Here is a 22,044-nt window from a genome sequence, read left to right as displayed (position 1 = left end):
ACCACAACAAACAGAAGCCCCCGCTCGCCGCAACTAGAGAAAGCCCACGCGCAGCAACAAAGACCCAACGCAGCCAAAACTAAAATAAATAATTTTAAAAAATAAAAATAAAAGAAGTTAAAGAAAACTGCTAGTTTAAAAAAAGTTTGATAAGGATGCAATAGGCATTCTCAGACATTGCTGTGAGACATATAAATCGGTAATGCCTTTCCAGTAGGCACACTGGAAATACGGACCCACAATCTTTAAAATGATCATACCCTTAGACCTAGTAATTTCACAGGCATTTGTATTAAGGAAACTTCAGACACGATCAAAGTTTGATTTACAAAGATGTCTGCAACAATTATTTACATAAGGAAAAAACTGGAAACAAAGTATCTAACGATTTAGTAATATTTTTAAAACTGTCATCTATACAAAACCATTACATAGCCAAAAATATATATGTATTTAAAAATATTTAAATAATAGTTATGACATAGAAAAATAGTCATGACAAGTTACGAAAAGAAAACTGGCTACAAAACAAATACAATACAACTCTAAGTCTGTTATTCTAAAAGTGTTTGCTAGGCTAGGAATACAAAGCTTAAGATACAACTTAGCAAAAATGATCGATAATAACAGAAGTAAGAATGGTGGAGGGTGGGGGAAACTGGGAAGGGGCATGAGGAAACATGGAGTGTTGGAAGTTGTCTCTATCATGATGGTTACAGGACTGTTCACATATATAAAAGTTCACTATAGACTTCAAAATATAGTACATTTAAGTACTTCGTGTATTGATACTTTCTAATTAAAGTAAAAGTAAAAGCAAAGCAACATGGGGGAGGGTAGTGACTGGAGAGGACATAAAGAGGGCTTCTAGATGCTGGTACTATCTTGTTTCTTGATCCAGGTGCCACTGAAATGAGCATGTTCATGAAAATCCATCAAATTGTATCTTTAAGCTTTGGGTCTTTAAAAAAGTTCCCCAAAAGTCATCGTTCTTGCCTTTGAGAAACTCAAAGTTTAGTGAGAGAGATGCGTATAAAAATACCATAATTAGGAAGATACAGGCATCTCCTGCTTTTCAAAAGTTCGCTTTACAGGGCTTCCCTGGTGGTGCAGTGGTTGAGAGTCCACCTGCCGATGCAGGGGACATGGGTTCGTGCCCCGGTCCGGGAAGATCCCACATGCCGCGAAGCGGCTGGGCCCATGAGCCATGGCCACTGGGCCTGCGCGTCCGGAGGCTGTGCTCCGCAGCGGGAGAGGGCGCAACAGTGAGAGGCCCGCGTACAGAAAAAAAAAAAAAAGTTCGCTTTACACCACTTTGCTTTTTCCAAAGACCTACATTAGCACCTGTTTTCACTAATCCAAAGAAATCCAAAGAAGATTATCACTTTTATGAAAAAAGGTGAAGAGCAGAAAGAGCGTTGTTTGTTTTGAAGCAAGATGTTATAGAGGCAGCATGCACCCCGAGCAGTGAGAGTGGCACCACTGAGCTCCTTCCGCAGTAACTGCACTCTGCATCTCAGCACCAAGTGACCAAAGACTTGAACTGTGGGAGCCTCTGTGCTTTATCTCAATTTGTTTTGTACATCCATTAGCAAGATGTGTCATAAGATAATTGCTTTTCACTTTACACCATTTCGGCTTATGCGAGGTTTCACAGAAATGCTCTGCTTTCAGATAGCAGGGGAAACCTGTCCTGGGATACAAGAAGTTAGATTTAAGATATATGGAGAGAGGTCAAAGCTGAGATCAGTAGTAGCAGCAGCAGCCTGACAGGAGCTGTGCATATGCAAAGACACAGATACTATCTGATGGACCTGATAAACTGCCAACTTATTAATTTTATTAATTTTTCAAGGATACCTTGAGATTATTTGAAGGGCAAAAGTTTAGCTGAGACATTAAGAAAAAGGGTGATATGACCATTGTTACCACTTGTAACCACATTCTAGTTGACTGAATTCATAAAAATATATGTAATCTAACTTACTTTTCAGAATTTGTATTACTTTCATTTTCTATTACATTCAAATTGAATACTACTACAAAAAAAGAGGAAAATCACTAATTTAAGTCAGTCACACTTCACATTCCTGGACTAGCATATTTTGAATTTGCCTTACCACAAGTAAAATATTCTTATCCTAAGCCAGTAATTCCACAGCTAGTCTGCACAGTAGAATCACTTGGGACTACTGTAAACATTCCAAAGCCCCAGTCACATCCAAGACCAATTATCAAACTCTGGAGATGGGACACAGACATAGATATTTTGTTTGAAGCTCCCCAAAAGATTCCAAAGTTCAGACAAGTTGTCATTAAAATCAATACTTTATAAAAATTAACCTGGGGGGCTTCCCTGGTGGTCCAGTGGTTAAGACTTCGCCTTCCAAAGCAGCGGGTGTGGGTTCAATTTCTGGTCAGGGAGCTAAGATCCCACATGCTTCTCGGCCAAAAAACCAAAACATAAAACAGAAGCAATATTGTAACAAATTCAATAAAGACTTTAAAAATGATCCACTTCAAAAAAAAAAAAAGTTAACCTGAAGTGACAGATTCTTATTTAGGGGTATTTTTAAAATAGAGATTTCATATAGACTTTACTATCTGAACTATACTTACCCTAAAGCACCACTTCTAAAATTTTTTTCAACTTAACTCAAAAAACTTCCTAAAAGAAAAATTAAGTATCAAAAAATTTAAGCACTAATTTCTTTAGATCCAGAATAACTTTGAATTCCTTAATGGCCAATACCCAAATGCCAGTTCAAGGCTAATGAGGATGCTGCCAGATTGGCAGGTTTTATGTAACAGTTTAAGTACTACCTGCAGCATAAAGAATAAACAAAGAGAAACACAAGGCCTGGCTTCAAGTCCCAGTTTTATATATGATATAGAATTTTATTTCACTCAGAAAAGTTAATGTAAACCTACCAAACGCAAGTTTGAACCACTGTGTATGGCATTTACAGGTCAAAAAAAATCTCTGGACCAGTTACTATAAAGCAAAATAGAAAACAAACCTAAGTACAACTAAGTTCCCTGCCAGATTCTATACAATCATATTCCTTCTATATGTTCCGATTTATGCTCAGCTATTATTTAAAATCTGGTATTAACTTTTATATCTCAGAAATGTATTTGCATGTTCAGAGTCTCCAAGTAATTCTGAATTTATGGTCTCTTTCCTTCCTTTTGACTCCCAAAGTGCCATCTGGTGGAAGGGAAGAGACATGCACATTCCAGCTACTACTAATTTACTAATTCACTTTATCAGGCTTATTTCCTTCAGGTGATGGTCAACTTGGCTGCTTGCAGCAGTTGTTCTGAAAGTGTGGTTCCTGGGCCTACACAATCAGTTTACCTGGGAACCTGTCAGAAATGCAAATGCTTCGCCCCATTCCACACCTACTGAATCAGACACTGTGGGGTAAGGCTCATAAATCTATTTTTAACAAACCCTCCAGGTGATCCTCATACTTGCTAAAAACGACTGTCTTAGAAGGATGAGAACCTTATCCTTTAGAAGATTTCTGATTATCCAATAAAGCACACATGGGCTTACAAAATTAACTTTTCATGAAACTGTTTCAGATGACGATATAATAAAAATAGTACTTAATGAAGATTATTACAGCAGAACTAGGCATGGTAGAATGTGAATAGAACAGAAAATCAAGTCCAAGGCCAAGTAACTCAGGCATGAACTGATGAACACCAGCTGTGGAAACAAGGCAATGATTTACTGAGTTATTATGAAGTAAAAACTCAATGGAAAACAAAAAGAATTATGCCAAAAACGACTACAAGATTTCATGCCAGGAGAGCTAGGAGAAATAGGTACTGAAAAGCTTGGGAAGGAAACTAGCTGGTTTGTAGGATGAAATATGAATTCCATTTTGAATTTGAGGTTGTAATGACCTAAGTAGAAATATTCAACAGTGAGTGGAGAAGAAAGACTGGAGTTTGAAAGAAAAGTTAGAACTAAAGACATTTCAGGAAGTCACATGTATAGACAATCACTGAGGCCTAAGAACCTCTAAGCTCTCTATGAGGAATAAGTGAGAAAGCTACAGTTGAAAACTATGGCCTGAAGGCCGCTTGAGCCTACAAATGTGTTGTTTGGTTAGCAGTGTTTTAAAATGACAGACACTTTAAAATCAAGAGATTTCACTTAAAAACGCAGCTTTCCAGCTTTTCCAGACAAACTGGTAGTTCTGGAAACCCTGGGTCTACACTCTACAACGGCAACGGCAACGGCAACGGCAACGACACCCAGGCTGAAAAGCTGCCTTTAGAGAGAGCGTTCGCTATTGCTCACTAGCTCCCCACTAATCCCCACAGCTGCCACTAGCCAGCACCATTCCTTCTGGGCATCTGCATTTGGGTTTGTGACTGTTCGACTAAAAAATAATAAAAATAACAGAGAATCAAATATTGAGCCTTCAGAAACAACTACACAGAAGTAAAAGAAAGAGAAGACAGGCAGCCCAAGAAGCAAACCAAAACAATATAGTTCAGCACAACACAGAGGAGATGAAGAAGGGAATAAACACTATTAACAGCTTAAAGATCAGTCTCTTTGAGGAGGCTCCCTGAGCCCCTCCTCCTTTCTAAACCTGGCTCTCTTTTCCTTTAAGACACTTAACAGACTTCATAACTAGGTATTACTTTTGTTTAAATATTTGTTTCTCATCTGATCTCCTCTAACTTCAATGACCTGAAGTTAAAAACAATAAGAACAAGTAGTCCAGGGACTTCCCTGGCAGTCCAGTGGTTAAGAATTCGCCTTCCAATGCAGGGGGTGTGGGTTCGACCCTTGGGATCCCTGGTCGGGGAGCTAAGATCCCACATGCCTCACAGCCAAAAATTCAAAACATAAAACAGAAGCAATATTGTAACAAATTCAATAAAGACTTTAAAAATGGTCTACATCAAAAAAATCTTTTAAAAAAAAAAAGAACAAGTAGTCCAGGTTGGCTACAGGATAACAGATGTGCCTAGAACACTATCTCCCAGGAGCTGTAACAGGACAGTAAGTATTGTTGAATTCATGAACTAAATTGGGGCCTAATCTTTGAAACCCAGGCTGGGAACTTTTTATTTAATTCCATAGGTAGAAGAACACCTCTAAGAGCTTTTGAGCGGAGGAATGGAAGGCACTGAAGTAAACTTCAGCAAGATTAATCTGGCAGTCATGTGCAGAACCTATTCAAATTGGGAAGAGATAAGTCCATTAATCAAGTTTCTGCAAAAAGAACAAGTGATAAATGAGAGGAATGTTAAAATTCAAATCAGCAGGAAGAGATAAGGATTGGGAGTGTGGGAGAACTTAGATAACTTTAGGAATCTAGAAGAATAGATAGTGCTATGAAGTTGAAAGTGCAGAGGAGGCATAAGGGTTGCACTTATGTGCAAATGTATATTTGAGGTGCAAAAGAGACATTCAGGTGGTTGTGACTAGTACTAGAGCTCAGGATAAATCAAGGTTAGACATACAAATTTGAGAGCTATCTTCAGAGAGAGGTACTTTACTGGGGAACTACAACAATAACAAAAAATTCCAAGGGCTGTATTGGCACTAGGGCAAGATAAGTAGTGGGGAGTGGTAGTAGGAAAGCAAGACAGTGACAGAAAAGCCAAGGGAAGCCAAGGTTCAAGGACTGCCCAACAATGTCAACCACAGCACAGGGGCCCTAGTTCCTCTCGGAAAACTGTGGCACCCTGTTCCTTAGTACATTTGTAATTAGGCTGTTAAGACTGGATGATACTGGCCTCAGGTCTCTGCTTTGCCAGGGTAATAATACCCACTCCAGGGCTGGCCCTGGAAAAGGCATCTCTGATCAAAGCCCCCAAACCAGTCCAGGACTCACCTAATCAGTCTGCACCTTGCAACTGGGCATGCAACAAAGCCAATCTGAACTCTGGGAATGACAGATTCTTTCCCAAGTCAGTTAATTTTGTTAACTTTGTTAACAAAGTTAACATGTCTTCCCAATGTGTTTCTCAATTAATTCGGTATTTGCTCACAGCTTCAAAAAAGCATCAGCACTGATTATATGTACCAATTTTCTTTATATCTGCCAAGTTCCTCTGTGAGCTGGTTAGAGGCACAGAGACAACTAATTTCAAGGTATTAAAAAAAAAAAAAAAACGAAGAAGGAAAGCAACTCTTCGATTTTTCTTCAAATACTGAATACCAGGTGCATGGATACAAGGTTAAAACAACTAGACACATTGCCCTAAAACTGAAAGTATTCTTAAATCAAAAAACCACTCCCATCCCTTTGCCCTAAAGCAAAATCCAAGACTAAAAACCCCCAGGAATTTCAGCTGTGAGGCAATTACCCGGTTCTCCCTTCCAGCAGCCTGAGCTGATACCTGGTAATGCATGGGGGCAGGCGGTAGGCCTCAAGACTGCTCCAGCCTAACTTTCTACAGTGATTGCTACCAGATTTCCTCAGCTGAGCTCAAGCTGCATTGAGTAGCACTTTCAAAAGTTAAACACATTTGCACACATACTCCCCCAAGCCAAGCTGTGCGGCCGCAACACTCGCCTCAAAGTTCCAGACAGCTGCACTAACGCTGGAACTACGCGACACAGCTGAAAAACAATCACACCACAAGCACAGATAACAACTGGCAAAGCACGAGCGTTTGTAAGCAGCACAAAACATGCCACAAAATTCCCCCAAGTCGAAACCCTGCGTGTCCCCCAAACTTACTCAACTTTGAAAAAGGAAAGAAATGGGGGTCAAGTCTGCATTAAGAGCCAGAGAGGCAGAAAACGAAGGTGATGCTGCAAAGAATGTGCTAGAAGGAGTGACACCGAGACCCAGAAGAGGGCTGAGGGTGGTCCAAGCGGGTCGGGACTCGGGTCTGAGAGCTGCGCCTCCAAGGGCGACTCGAAACGTCAAGGCCAGGCAGTCCCCACCGCCCTGACCTTTTCCACCCGGGCGAGCGCAGCCGATGAACCTGCCCCAGACCGCTCGCTCACTCACCTCGACATGAGTCTCCACATCTCCCGCAGCCCCATCGTCAAAACACTCGAGCCTAAAACAACCCCGACCCGGCAGCCCGCTCGCTTGGCGCTTCACGCCACACGTCAGACCCGCCCACCGCCGCCCGGCGCCGCCGGACACAGACTGCAAGTCCTCCAGAGGGCTAGAGAGACCTAGGGCAGGACTTTACGGCGGCGCGTCGCTGGGGGGCGGGGCGAGAGCCACCGACTGAGGAAATGGTTGAGAGAGAGGAGAGGTGGGAAGGGGCGTGGCCTGGGAAGGGGCGGGGCCGGGGTGCAGGCGGTGGGCGAGGCGGGGCAGGGCTGAAGGAGAGGTCAGAGAGCAGAGGCGGGCTGAACCGGAGGGAAGAGTTTGCTCGCTTGGGGCTCTCCTGGGAAAAACCCAAGTGACCTAAACAGCTCAGTTTGACTAGCAGAGCTTGACAGGAAATACTTTTCTGGAATCTTAAGATTTTTTAAAACTAAAAATGTAAACTTGGGACTTCCCTGGCGGTCCAGTGGTTAAGACTCCGCTCTTCCACTGCAAGGGGCAGGGATTGCATCCCTGGTTGAGGAACTAAGATCCCGCATGCCCTACGGTGCGGCCAAACAACATTTAAAAAGTAAACTTAGTATTCTTTTTTTTTTTTTGGCTGTGGTGTGCGGTTCCCCAACCAGGGATCGAACCACTGGACTGCCAGGGAAGTCCCTAAGATTAGTATTCTATTCTGAGAATCAAGCAGATGAAATACACGTGATAAGAGGAGGACATTTACTGTAATTTATTCCTAGCCTAACATAGCAGAATTTCTTTCATATTAGGATTGAGATATTTCCGGTTTTTTGGAAAAGTTATAGTTCCCCAATCTTCCTTAATGACAGACAAGAATTGTCTCCTTAAGAGGTGATATATATGTCTTCAACTAAACTAAAAGTTACTGTTATCAGCAAAAGCATAAAATTGCATCTAGAAAGTAGCCTACTCTTGAATGAAACTAAAATTTAACTCAACCACTAGTATCAACTATTATGTAGATACAGAAGGATGTTCCTCTGCGTCCAGATACACCGAGATGTCCAGCAGCAAACATTTCATCACTACTGAACCACTGACACATTTATCAGGAAGGAGGAATTCAGGGAAGAATTTCAGAGAGAGGGAATTTAAAGGAGTTAGCCTCAGCAAGTTAACATCTGAGAATATACTGTCAAGCCTTTGGTCAAAAATTACCTTTCTACCTAGTCAAATATAATTATCCAAATACCCATTGAACAGAGGGCAAACTGGCATCACAGAAAGAACTCCTGACCTACAATTCAGTTTTTAACCTGCTGTGGGAAATTGCTTTTTGACATCACGCTCATTCAGCGTGCACAAAAAATGAACAATCATCAGCATGGTTTACTGGAAAGACCAAGGGCTTTCCTGCAAGCCCAAGATTCAAATCTTCCCTGTCCCCCTAGCTTCATGTGTGTGTAACCTGTGTCTCACAAGGCCCCATGCTTAGACGGAATCTGCCTTTGGTTTAATGCTCTGCTTGTAATAGATTTTGAACAAGGGACTCTGCACTTTCATTTTGCACTAAGCCCCACAAATTATGTCGGTCCTGACCTGCCTTTAGCACAGTCGTTTAGTGTGCTAGTTTAGTGAATAGTTTAGTGAATTTGGGCAAATTATGTAACCCAGGACCTTTCTCAAAAATGTTTGTATTATTTTGGACTAAGAATTCTAGTTGCAGACAATCCACAGAATGGGAAACAAATCTGCAAATGATATATTTGATAAGGAGCCAGTATCTACAATATGTAAAGAACTATTACAACTCAATAATAAAAAATGGCAAATAGCCCTATTTTTTAGATGGACGATGGATTGAAAAGACAGTTCTCCTGGGACTTCCCTGGTGGCACATTGGGTAAGAATCTGCCTGCCAATGCGGGGGCACGGGTTCAATCCCTGGTCTGGGGAGATCCCACATGCTGCAGAGCAACTAAGCCCCTGCACCACAACTACTGAAGCCCGTGCGCCTAGAGCCTGTGCTCTGCAGCAAGAGAAGCCACCGCAACGAGAAGCCCGTGCACCGCAACGAAGAGTAGCCCCCACTCGCCACAACTAGAGAAAGCCCACGTGCAGCAACAAAGACCCAACACAGCCAAAAATAAATAAATAAATTTATGAAAAAAATATGACAGTTCTCCAAAGAAGATGTACAAATGATCAATAATCATATGACAAGGTGCTCAACATGCTTGGCCATCAGGGAAGTGCAAATCAAGACCAAGATAAGATATGACTTCGCACCTACTAGGATGGCTATCAAAAAGACAGAAAATAACAGGTGTTGGTGGAGAATTTGGAATTCTGAATACACTGCTGGTAGGAATGTAAAATGCTATGGCCATTTCAGAAAAAACGTCTGACAGTCCCTCAAATGGTTAAACGTAGAGTTACCATGAGACCTAGCAATTCCTCTCCTGGATATACACCCAAGAGAAATGAAAACATAATCCACACAAATCTTTATAGGAGCATTATTCATAATCACTAAAAAGTTGGCCCATATGTCTAACTGGTGGATTTTTTTAAGTGATATAGCCACACAATAAAATATTATTTGACAATAAAAAGAAATGAACTGCTGATACAAGCTACCACATGGATGAACTTTGAAAACACTGCAAAGTGAAAAGAAGCTAGCCACAATCGACCATATTTTGTATGATTCCATTAATATGAGTGTCTAGAATAAGCAAATGTATAGAGACAGTTTTGTGCTGTCAATCTTTTTAATTTTATCCTGCTTGTGTGTGTATAGTATTATCTCACTGTGGTTTTCATTTACATTTCCCTTGTATCTAATGATATTGAGCACTTTTTCGTATACTTATTATCTTCTTTTGTAAAGTGGCTGTTCAAATCTCTTGCTCATTTTTAAATTGGGTTATCTTTTTATTAAGGTTTAATGCAATAATTATCAATTGCTGTTACAAATTACCCCAAGTCTAGCAGCTTAAAACAACAAACATTTCTTATCTCTCTGATTCTGAGACTCAGGAATCAGAGAGAGGTTTAGCTTGGTGGTTCTGGCTTAGAGTCTTTGCTGAGGTTGCAGTCAAGGTGTTGGCTGGGACGGCGGTCATCTGAATGCTCAACTGGGGCAGAAGGACCCAGTTCCAAACTCACTGACAAGCTTGTTGGCAGCCTTCAGTCCCTCGCCATAGGGGCCTCTCCATAGGGCTGCTCACAATATAGCAGCTGGCTTCTTCCAGAGTAAGTGATCCAAAAGAGAGAACCACCAAGACGGAAGCCACCATATCTCTTATAACTTAATCTTGGAAGTGATGTACCATCACTACTGCCTTATTCTATAGGTCACACATACTACCCCAGTACAGTGTGGGAGGAGACTACACCCACCAGGGTGTGAATACAAGGAGGCAAGGATCATTGAGGTCAGTTTGGAGGCTGGCTACCACTCTTTTTTTTTTTTTTTGGCTGCATTAGGTCTTCGTTGCTGCACACAGGCTTTCTCTAGTTGCGGCAAGCGGGGGCTACTCTTCATTGCAGTGCGCGGGTTTATTGCGGTGGCTTCTCTTTTTGCGGAGCACGGGCTCTAGGGTACGCGGGCTCAGTAGTTGTAGCTCGTGGGCTCTAGAGTGCAGGCTCAGTAGTTGTGGCGTGTGGGCTTTGTTGCTCCGCAGCATGTGGGATCTTCCCAGACCAGGGATTGAACCTGTGTCCCCTGCATTGGCACACGGATTCTCAACCACTTCCACCAGGGAAGTCCCTGGCTACCACTCTTGAATAGTTTTTTCTTCTCTCATTGCCAGTCATCAAGGCATACGAATTACTTCTTTGAAACACCTCTCAGATTTGCCCACTCCTCTTAACACCCCGCTGCTACCATTCTAGTACCCACATGTAATTCATTCCAGATCTAGCCTCTCTCTTCTCTCTCACATCCTTCAATTCACTCTGTATTTTACTGATAACAAATCTTCCTAGGATGCCACTTTTGACTTTTTATTTAGCTGCTAAAAACTCTCACAGTTGTCTATAGCTATATTGTTCAACATCAGACACAAGTGACTATCGAGCACTTCAAATGTGTCTAGTACAACTGAGGAACTGAATTATTTTAAATTTAACAACTGAACCAGTACTTTAAAAAAAATTTTTTTTAAATATTGATTACATATGAGCCACATCTGGGTGCCCTTTCTTTTCATTGCCCTCTTTCTTTGGTCACATGGAATCTCACACAGACTTGTGGAATGTCTGCTTCTCTCTTGGTGCTTTATATAGTCACTGAAGTCCTATTATGATCCAGGTGCTATGTTAGGTGTTGGGCCCTGCAGCCTTGGAGGTTACATGGTGCTATGGAAGCACATAGCAGGACCACCTGTCATCGTCTAAGAATCAGAGAAGGCTACTCAGAAGAACTGACTGTTTTAGATATAGGAAAACTCTGCACAGATGAAACAAAACATGACTCCAGCATTCTGATAGTGGCAAGAAGTGACAGGATGGTGTCAGATCACAAAGGGTCTATGAAGCTACCTTACGGGTATTTAAGCAGAAACATGACAAAATCAGATTTTAATTCTATCAGTATCACTTTGAAACATGGTCAGTTTGTCTGGCTCCCCACATCCTTTCCTATATCTTTTCTACACCTTCATACTAACTTGACTTTTAAGAGGTTTTGACTTGCCTTGGTTTGTTTGAGCCCAACTCTACTTCGTGACAGCATCTCACAATATCGCTTTTAAATCATTATTTATTTACTTATTCATTTTGCTTTTGTCAAACTTACTAACTGGCCCATCTGTTTCTCATTTTCTGAACTCAGCATAACAATCTTATTAGCCTGGTTTAACTTTTTTGAGCTATAAATGGGTCACCTTGGATCATGAGGCCCTGGGGTTTAACCATCTATTTGGATACTGGGGATGTTTATGAGTTCCAAGATTAGGTGGATTTGGCAGGCAATGATGGGTTGTTTCTCAGATCATCAACCAGTATCCATGCCCAGTGTACTGATTCAAAGAACAGCTGATAAAGATAGGAGCATTAATAAAATAGGAAATTTCAAAAACAAAGATGGTTTCTGTTAGAAAAAAATGTGTATGTGTATGCATAGAAACATTCTAGAAGAATATATACCCAAAATGTTAGCAGCAGTTATCCTTGGCTGGTGGTGGAAATAGGGGCGACTCATTACTTCTCTATTATTATTTATATTTTCTATTGTTTCTCTTGAGAGTAAATAATTGTTTTGTAACAAAAATAAAAGTGATTTTTAAGGACATAAAAAATATTACAGGGCTTCCCTGGTGGCACAGTGGTTAAGAATTCCCTGACAATGCAGGGGACACAGGTTCGATCCCTGGTCAGGGAAGATCACACATGCTGTGGAGCAACTAAGCCCACGCACCACAACTACTGAGCCTGCATGCCACAACTACTGAAGCCTGTGCACCTAGAGCCTGTGCTCCACAACAAGAGAAGCCACCGCAATGAGAAGCCCACGCACCGCAACAAAGAGTAGCCCCCGCTCGCCACAACTAGAGAAATCCTGTGCACAGCAACAAAGACCCAACGCAACCAAAAATAAATAAATAAAATAAATTTATTTTTAAAAAAATTACACAAAACCTACCACATTTTTCTTTATAGGTAATTCTCAAAATACTTTTGGGGTGAGTTTTTTCTTTACTACATGCACTGGGTTTCTAGTAAGTTGCCACCAGGTGATGAATGTATCGCATCAAAGAAGATTGAAAGGCTTACGTTTTTCCATAAGGTAGTGCCTCCAAAACAGATTTCTTACAAAAAAACTTTCATACATTGCTTGATTTTGCATGCAAAACTGTGTCCTTAATAATTAAAATTAAAATACACACATAAATCTTACATACACAGCATAAGATATAACATTGATATTATAAAGCTCTGTATTTTCAAAAAACGTAAACCTTGGTACATAATAATAGTACAAATGTCTATTTGCATGTCTATTTCTTTGGAGGAGGAGAAATAAAATCAAATGACTGTCGAAATAGTATGCTTCTCCACTCATATGGGAAGACTTTGAGTCGTTTTCAGAGTCACTTTTGTATTGTTCTGGTGTTTGGTTGGTGAGGCTTGCTACTGTTCTTAATGCTATATTCACTTTCCCAGTGGAAGATAAAGATAGAGGGTAAGGAAAGAGAAAATGTGAGTATCAGTGTTCTGTGTAGCTGCAATGCTCAGTAACCCTCCCTTGAGACCCTGGCCTCCAAATCCTAAATTAGAAAACCAAAACAACACATCCTATGTTATTAGTGGTAAGATCAATCGGAATCTGTAAAATTTCTGCCTATATTTAGGAGCAAAATACTCACTTAAAACGAAAAGACAGTGCAAGGCAAGACAATGTTTCATATCTGTTTTTAAGATTCAGGGATGAGGTAGGAAATAATTTGCAGCTGACGAAAAATTTATGGTAAATGATAACATCGAAGATTGCTTTTTTTCAAGTTTTAGGTTGTGACTTCAACAACAACAAATGAGAGACAGCTGCTGCTGTACACATCTCCTCCTAGACCCTGGAGTATGTTGTGGACAAAACCTCCGTAATCACCCAGGAGATAAGACTATCTAAAGGGATGGTGGGCAGGAGACCAGAAATGGCAGTGGAGAGGTGCTTGGTGACTGGGAATTAGCATCCTTTTCCTCATCTTGGTGTCAAGCAATAGTCTGCAACTTTCATTTAACTCATTGGTCCTCACAGAAGCATCAGCTGAACCACATTTGTTGCTATTTCCAAGATAAAATTTAACTGTATATGTCAGATAATATATTTAACTTTTCTTGTGAAAAAAGGAGAGGAAAAATATCTATCACGAAAAGAACTGGGACTTCCCTGGTGGTCCAGTAGTTAAGACCCCCTCACTCCCAATGCAGGGGACCCGGGTTCGATCCATGGTCAGGGAACTAGATCCTGCAAGCATGCCGAAATTAAGAAGTCCGCATGCCACAACAAAGATCCGAGCAGCCAAAATAAATAAATAAATATGTATTTTTTTTAAGTGTTTTAAAAAAAAAAGAACTATGTGAACAACAACAACAAAAACAGGAGACAAGTATATGTTCTTTCTAATTTTCCAATGTTTTCCTCCCATTTATAACATTTCATTTGTGGAAACTCGAAATTAATCACAATAAGCAAACATTTCAGTAAACATTTCAGTGTCAATACATTCCGTAAGAAAAAAGTTGTGAAAAGCATTTAGGATCAAAAGTTCAATATCTGTGAAGACATTATGAAAGCTAAAATTATTTTTAAGTTGTGAGGTGTTAGGGGTAATAGTACAACCCCATTGGCAAAATATATTTGTCTCCTAAGATTACCTAAATAATGATGAACTTTATGTATCATAGAAGGAAGTTACTTAACAAAATAAAAACACAGTATAATTTGCACTCTTATGAGAGATCTACTTCTTGTCTCCTCTTGCCTTTCCAGTCTCTTGCTGGCTTAAGTTTTGTGGGGTTTTTTATATTTATTTATTTATTTTTGGCTGCGTTGGATCTTTGTTGCTGCGCGTGGGCTTTCTCTAGTTGTGGCGAGCAGGGGCTACTCTTCGTTGCAGTGTGCGGGTTTCTCATTGTGGTGGCTTCTCTTGTTGCAGAGCATGGACTCTAGGCATGCGGGCTTCAGTAGTTGTGGCACGTGGGCTCTAGAGCGCAGGCTCAGTAATTGTGGCGCACGGGCTTAGTTGCTCCACGGCACATGGGATCTTCCCCGACCAGGGCTCGAACCCGTGTCCCCTGCATTGGCAGGAGATTCCTAACCACTGCGCCACCAGGGAAGCCCTGGCTTAAGTTTTTACCAGAATAATTTGGTAACATGAGGTATGGAGGGTGTGGTTTTGGGAAAGAATTTGATTCTGCATATTAGATGTTTTAAACAAGCTTCTTAAAGTACTATTTTTGAATGCCTAAGAAGTTTAAAGAATTTTAATGCACTTTTCCCTATGAAATTAGTGTCATATTCACACTTACCATGTAATATCCAAAAGATAGATTACAAAATTAGCAGTTCTAAAAATAAACTAGGCAAATGTATTCCAAAGCAAAATACACAAAAGGAATAAGCAATGAGGATATAAATATTCAAGATAACAAAATATGCAGGAAATTGTTTTACAAACTAAAGAGTATCAGGGAGTCTCCAACATAAGTTGATTTTAGGGTCTTCCATGGATGGCTTAAGTAAACAAGAAAATATTCAGGAAAGTCTAACAATTGGAGGAAATGACTCATTGATAATATGCTTGTTCCAGAGGAAATACTTTGTACTGAATGGCAGAGAATTCTACACCTAATCAGTAGGGGCTGGGCTGGGCAGTTTACTAAAAAAGTGTTCAGATGAAGCACAGGGGAAGTCCATCCAGAGTCCCTTCCCTGAGCTTTTTGCTCTCAGATTCCAGCTTTTAATTCCCTTGAAACAGAGGGAAACTCAGATCCTAAGTAACCATATACTTCAAGGCTTTAGCATTTATTATATTTTACATCTTGGAATTCAGTAAGCAACCCTTCTGTGGAAAGGTAAGTAAAAAAAAAGATAATTCCTATTTTATGAAGTTTTAAGTATATGTACTACGTGTGTATGTGTTTGTGTGTATAGGGTGTGAGAGAGTAAAGATAAACACTCAGGCCTGGTGAAACTTTGTTAGAGATAAGTCTATGTTCCCATACATTGGAAAGTGCTTATAAATATATCTGCATGACTTGTTCTAGAAATTTACCCTTTGCTTTCTTGGGATCTCAGCTACATGTAGCCCTCAATACCACGCTCAAAGCTCCCTAGTTTATATAGTTTGGTAAATTTGCACGCAATTTAAGAAAAACTCAAGGAGTTTTAAATATTCTATCACAAATGTTAAGGATTCTTCCCCCAAATCTTTAAGAAAATCATGGATATGCTTTGTTTTCATGAGACTTGTTCAGCCTTTTCTAAGGAAAGTATAAACGAGTTATATTAGTTAATGATTTTTAAAAATTTATTTGTTTTATTTATTTATTTTTGGCTGCATTGGGTCTTTGTTGCTGCACGCAGGCTTTCTCTAGTTGTGTCAAGCTGGGGCTACTCCTCGTTGCGGTGCACGCATTTATTGTGGTGGCTTCTCTTTTTGCATAGCACGGGCTCCAGGGCATGTGGGCTCAGTAGTTGTGGCGCACGGGCTTAGTTGCTCCACAGCATGTGGGATCTTCCCGGACGAGGGCTCGAACTCGTGTCTTCTGCATTGGCAGGCAGGTTCTTAACCACTGCGCCACTGGGGAAGCCCTAGTTAGTGAGTTTTAAAGCAACACAAAAACAAGATTGTGCAATATGGTGCTAGGAATCTCTTACAACTAAATCAATTCAAATTTAGTTCTTGTGTGAGTAACCTACATTTTTGCCTATCTGTTAGCTACCTAATATCTTATGGTTGAGTCATTTTTACACATGCTTAATAGATGAGGTATAGGTGGCAAATGCTCCAAAACTCATAATCCAGTGAATTACAGTCAAAACCAATTTCAAGTTTCCAACAGCTGATTTCAAGCTGTGAGGTATGACAGTGGCAGGCATGCAATGTTGATCCATGTGACAACAACTGGTGACCTCAATGCTAGTTTGCTATGACTGAGTAAAGGATATGACTGAGTCTAGGAGGTTGTGAGAGCTGCCTGCTGACACTCTGCCATCGACCCTTATGCTAGAAGCCTCGGCTAATGTGTCATTAAAAATCATATTTCAAAGGAATATTTAATGACATGGTGAAATGCTCATATATGATGATTAAACAGCAGTTTACAAAACAGTATGCTTAGTAACATTTGTAGAAATAATATATACATAAACACACAGAGAAGATGGGAAGTTATACTCCAAAATGTTAATGGTCATAGAATTTGGTATGGGTTTTGTTTCATTCTTTATATTTTTTCATGTTTTCTCAAAGTTTCCACAACTTGTCTTCATAATGCATTACTTTTATAATAAGAAGTTAGTTAATAAATTTCATCTGAAAACATAAATATTTTGAATATTTGGAAAGAGTGAATTTTGGTGGAGAATTACCCATTTGCTATTAAAAACTTTGCCATTGGCACAGTAATCCAAAGGCAGATGAATGAAAGAAAATAGAGGACCCAATATAGCCTAGGTTATAAAAGAGCTTAATACATGATGTATTTGTCATCAGAGATTAGTGGGAAAAGGATATCTGTTCAGTAATGATGTCAGGAAAATTGGCTATTTGGATATTAGAAAAAAAATTTAGATATTTGGGTGGGGGGAAATCAATTTAGAGCTTCTCAAAATAACTTCTAGATTATTAAAGACTTAAATCTAAAAATTCAAATAGTAAAAAATATCAGGAGAAATATAAGTGAATATTGATCTGATCTTTGGTTTTAAAAGGATTTTCCAGGCATAAAAACAAAGATCCATAGATTTGACTACATTAAAAATGTTTAAATTTGTAAATAATAAACACTCTTCAATAAAAGGCAAACTAAGAAAATTATTCATAACAAAAGTGACAAAGGGTTGCCATACTACTGTATTGTTAATTGAATTAAACAAGATAAATAGTAAGTCTCAAATATTGCTAGTTTGTGAGCTCCGTGAGGGCAGAGGCATAACTGTGTTGTTTGTCATTTAAATTCATTAACATAATACCCAGATATAAGGAATTAATATATATTGAATGAATAGAGAAATGGTCGAACATGAAAAGGCAGCTAAAAAAAGGTGGGAAGGAAGAGGAGAAAAGGAAATACAAATGACAAATAGATAAGGAAAGAAAAACTCTCAAAAATAATAAAAATGCAATTAAAACTATGATGAGAAATCAGGAAATGTTTTTTGTTTGTGTGTATTTGATAACAGATGCAGTAATGAGGAAAGCAACATCATTCACAGTGAAGAGTGTTTTGAAGGGCAACTGGCAAAGTCATATGGTTGACCATGTAATTCTAGGACTCTAACTTAGAGAAATATAATAGACACTTGATATTTATGAAGGATATATCTTCCAGACTCTTGGACTCTCCAAATCTGTATTTTCAAAATGTGCTCCAAGGGGCCCGGGAATTCTGCAGGGATGTCCTAAGTCTGCCTCAAAGATGAGAAAGAAGGTTCCCCCAAATCTGTATGTGACTTTTATCTCACTTATATGTTAGGCTTGATATTTACGAATATTTTCTTATGGATTCCACTGAAAACATCAAAATTTGAACATCACTATATTGTAGTATATGATTTCTTCAATAAAATGCAATGGAGTCTTACTTCTCAAAAAGTGTCTGGAGAAGTGGAGAACAATAGTCAAAATGTTACATTCCCAAACGCTGGCCTCACCGTAATTCAAATTCCTGCTTCAGGAAACTTGTAAATCATCCTATAATTACCTTGCAAATAGTCAAAAGCTCAGATGTAAAATGTGAGAATACAGGGCCTGTTGCATAAGAAATAAAAGATTTGTGATCCATGATGTGCATCAGCGTTCTTTTTTTTTTTTTTTTTGTCTGCGTTGGGTCTTCTTTGCGGCATGCAGGATCTTTCGTTGTGGCACACGAGCTCTCTAGTTGGTGCGGGTTTTCTCTCTCTAGTTGTGGCGCACAGGCTCCAGAGCACGTGGGCTCTGTAGTTTGCAGCACTCGGACTCTCTAGTTGAGGCACAGGGGCTTAGTTGCCCCGCTGCATGTGGGATCTTAGGTCCCCAATCAGGGATGGGACCTGCATCCCCTGCATTGGAAGGCGGATTCTTTATCACTGGACCACCAGGGAAGTCCCTCACCAGTGTTCTTTAATACATCAGTCTGTCCTAACAGGAACCAACTTCCACTTAGGTGTTTCGACAGAAGAGATTTTATTGAACTGACTATTTACATAAGTTTTGGGTTAGGTTTAGGGCTGGGTGAAGGGAAACAATTCGATGTGAAGGTACTCAGCCTCTTGCAACAGTAAGAAGCTGTTACCACTGCTAGGACTGAAGGGATAAGGGGAGGAGATCAAATTAGCAAAGCGGTAGGGGCTGCCTTACAGGAGCCTTAGAGGCCCACAGCAGCAAAAGAGGTGGGAAGAAATACCCCAACCTTTTTCCATTTTCCACTCTCCAACCTGCTTTTGGTATCACCCACTGGTCAATCTAACGGGAAGCCAGCCGGCAAGAGAACCCAGAGAAAATAGTCTATGAAAGTGCTGCCTTCTGAGGCACAGAGTCCGGCAGAGAAGGAAGGAAAATGGATCTGGCAGACAGCAAGTAGAAAATAACCAGCATACTTACAATAGTGAAATGCTGGGAACCCAGATGTCCAATAATAGAGGAATGCATAACTAAACGAAGGTATTAACCATTCTTCAATTAAGTAAATAATGGTAGTCAAAAGATCGTTATGAAAAAAATAGCAATAAAAGAATCATTTTGTTAGGAAAAAAAAAAAGTATCATGATGTGTTCAGGGAGCACACAGAGAGAGGGGAAGTGAATTTGGGGAAGATTTTCTCAAACTGACAACTAAGGGCCTTGTTGCTGCCCAAGCAAAGTTTCTTGTATTTTTACTTATTACAAAAACAATACATATTCACTATTGGAAACACACACATACAACCAAAAAAACCAAATATCTACAATCTCACCCCCACCCCAAGACCACTATCAACATCTTATGGTGTTTATATCTTTCCAGTTCTTCTCCTATGCATATATACACATGATTATGTTGTATTTGGGATAACATAGATATTCTTTGGTAAACTGTTATTTTTCCACTTAACAAATCATGAATACTATCTCATGCAATAAATATCATTCTGAAAATTTTTTAAACATTTAAAACTTAAAAAAAACTTGTTTCACACCTGGTTGTAACTAATTTCTATCCCAGACATTTAGTTGCTTTATCCTTTTGGCTATTACCAAATCCACTGTGATGAACTTTCTTGCAGTCAACATTGCACACATTACTGACCTCAGGCCAATTTCAGGCCACAACCAGTTTTTCTACAGCCCTCAAGCTAATAGCTTTCACATTTTTTCAGGGTTAAAGAAAAAAAGCACACACACGAAGAAGAAAAGCAAGAAAGACATATGTGGCCTGCAAAGCCTAAAGTATTTACTATCTGGACTTTTATAGAAAATATTTGTCAATCCCTGCATTATGAATTCCCAGAAATGTAATTTTTGAGTCAAAGGGTGTGAGCATTTTTGAGGCTTTTACTGCATTCTGCCAAATTGCCCTCCAGAAACATTGAAGCAATTTATGCCCTTCTCAGCACTGAGCTTGTTCATCTGCCATACATCCTGCCTCAAGGGTCACTGGCCCAAATCACTAGCTCTATTCTTTTATTCTCAGTCAACTTGAAGGTGCATTATCATTTTACATTTTCACTTCTCTTAAAAATATGTTTGGCCATTTGCATTCTACTTTCATGATTTAACTAATTTACATTTTTGCCCATTTTTAAAAACAAGGTATTTATATTTTCTTTGTAAGACCTTTTTATTAAATGAGGATGTTACTCTCTTATCTTTCATATATATTGCACATTTTTGGATAATTTTTACTTGTCTTTTAATTTTACTCTATGGGCCTTTTTGCTGAAAGAAGTTAAAAATTCTATAGTCAAATCTGTCACTTTTCCTTTGTAATTTTGTCCTTTGTTCCATGCTTACTCTGAGATGAAAAGCAATTCACTTATATTTTCTCCTTGTACTTTGAAGACTTTTAAAACATTTTACAATTTAAATCCTGCTCAAATTTAGTGTCTGAGAAAAGTTTTTAAAGTATGAACAGGTAAAATAATGTGAGTCCTGAAGTCATATAGCTGGGTTCAAATCTGGCCTCACCATATGCTACATATTTGAGTAAATTACTTAACCTCTCTAAGTCACAGTTTTATTCTTTTTTGAGATAACAGTAATCCTACCAAAGGGTTGATATAAGAATGAACAGCTATAAAACACAAAAAGCACTTAGCCTCGTGCCATTAGCTATCATCACAGCAGCATGAGAATACTCCAGGCAAAAGAAATAACATGTATAAAGGCACAAAGGAATGAAACTAGTTTGTGCATTTAGGAAACTAGATGTGGTGTGGTAAAATGGCATGTCAAGTGTGAGAGGGCAGGATTGACAGATGCGAGGGGGAGAGAGGCCTTGAAAGCCATGCCCAGGAGCTTGCTCTTGATAGGACTCGGGAGCCAGTGAAAGCTTTTAAGCAAGCAACCTATTGAGAGGTGTGATGTAGGATCATCTCCGTGGCAGCAAAGTGGAAAGTGGACCAGATTTAGCTTGTAGAGGCATATTGCTGTGTCACAAAAACAGTGGTCTCTTGTACCACCCCCCTCTCGCCCAATTCCTGCTCCCTAGGGGCAAATTCTCTGTGCGTTCTAACTCTTCTGGTATCTGCTATCTCTTTACTTCCAAATATCAAACTGTTTCTTTTTTGTTTGTTTTGAATTTTTTTAACTTTTTAATTTTATATTAGAGTATAGTTGATTATGTTCAAACTATTTCTTGATCTTTCCATCATAGAAATGAGACTAGATACAATTATTAGACTGATTAATAAACAATAATACAGGGAATGGACCAAAAAAATGAATCTGAGAGAGAAGACAGAATGGATCAGCTGGACTTGCTAGTGAGTGAAAGCCCGATAATGGAGTGGGGTGGGATGTGAAGGAGGCGTTGTCTCAGTCAGAGACCATAGAAGCAGGCTGGGAGCAGAAAGATGAGTTCCGCCAGGGAGATGCAAAGTTTTAAGCACCATTTCCTGGACTATGACAAGTTGAGTATTGCCCCCAGGCCCCTGTCCTGGTGGTTCCCCACTGCCCTGAGGACCAAGACTTGACAACTCAGGAGGTTTGGGGAAATGTAGATAAGAAAACCTGCTAGCTAGAACATTAAAACAGAGCTCCCTAATTTCACACCACGGAATGAGTTATAGATATGTACATAGTGGTCTAAGTGGTCCACCCTTCCAGGGTGGAAGGGCCCAGTCC

The 22,044-nt window shown here is 39.7% G+C and overlaps 1 protein-coding gene across 9 annotated transcripts in view; it reads right to left on the bottom strand.

Annotated features, from left to right (window-relative positions):
• HIBCH (3-hydroxyisobutyryl-CoA hydrolase) overlaps positions 1 to 7,119 on the bottom strand; it is an 88,096-nt gene extending 80,977 nt beyond the window's left edge. For 3 of the 9 annotated variants that reach the window (XR_016394094.1, XM_089916564.1, XM_089916563.1), the window contains exon 1: positions 6,999 to 7,119. Coding sequence is in view for 5 of the 9 variants with exons in the window: in XM_089916564.1 (XP_089772690.1) it covers positions 6,999 to 7,033 (35 nt within the window). In the remaining 4 variants the exon portion in view is untranslated. Of the gene's footprint in view, positions 1 to 2,343; positions 3,445 to 6,998 lie in introns of those variants that run through there. The other 6 variants (XM_089916562.1, XM_022567254.3, XM_022567253.3 and 3 more) reach the window with 6 other exon arrangements.
• Between the last annotated feature and the right edge of the window lie 14,925 nt (positions 7,120 to 22,044).

Source organism: Delphinapterus leucas, chromosome 8 (assembly GCF_059928025.1).
Source record: "Delphinapterus leucas isolate spDelLeu-1000000601 "Yukka" chromosome 8, BTC_Dleu_Yukka2, whole genome shotgun sequence".
NCBI classification, from domain to species: domain Eukaryota; kingdom Metazoa; phylum Chordata; class Mammalia; order Artiodactyla; family Monodontidae; genus Delphinapterus; species Delphinapterus leucas.
This window is presented reverse-complemented; position numbering and strand designations above follow the sequence as displayed.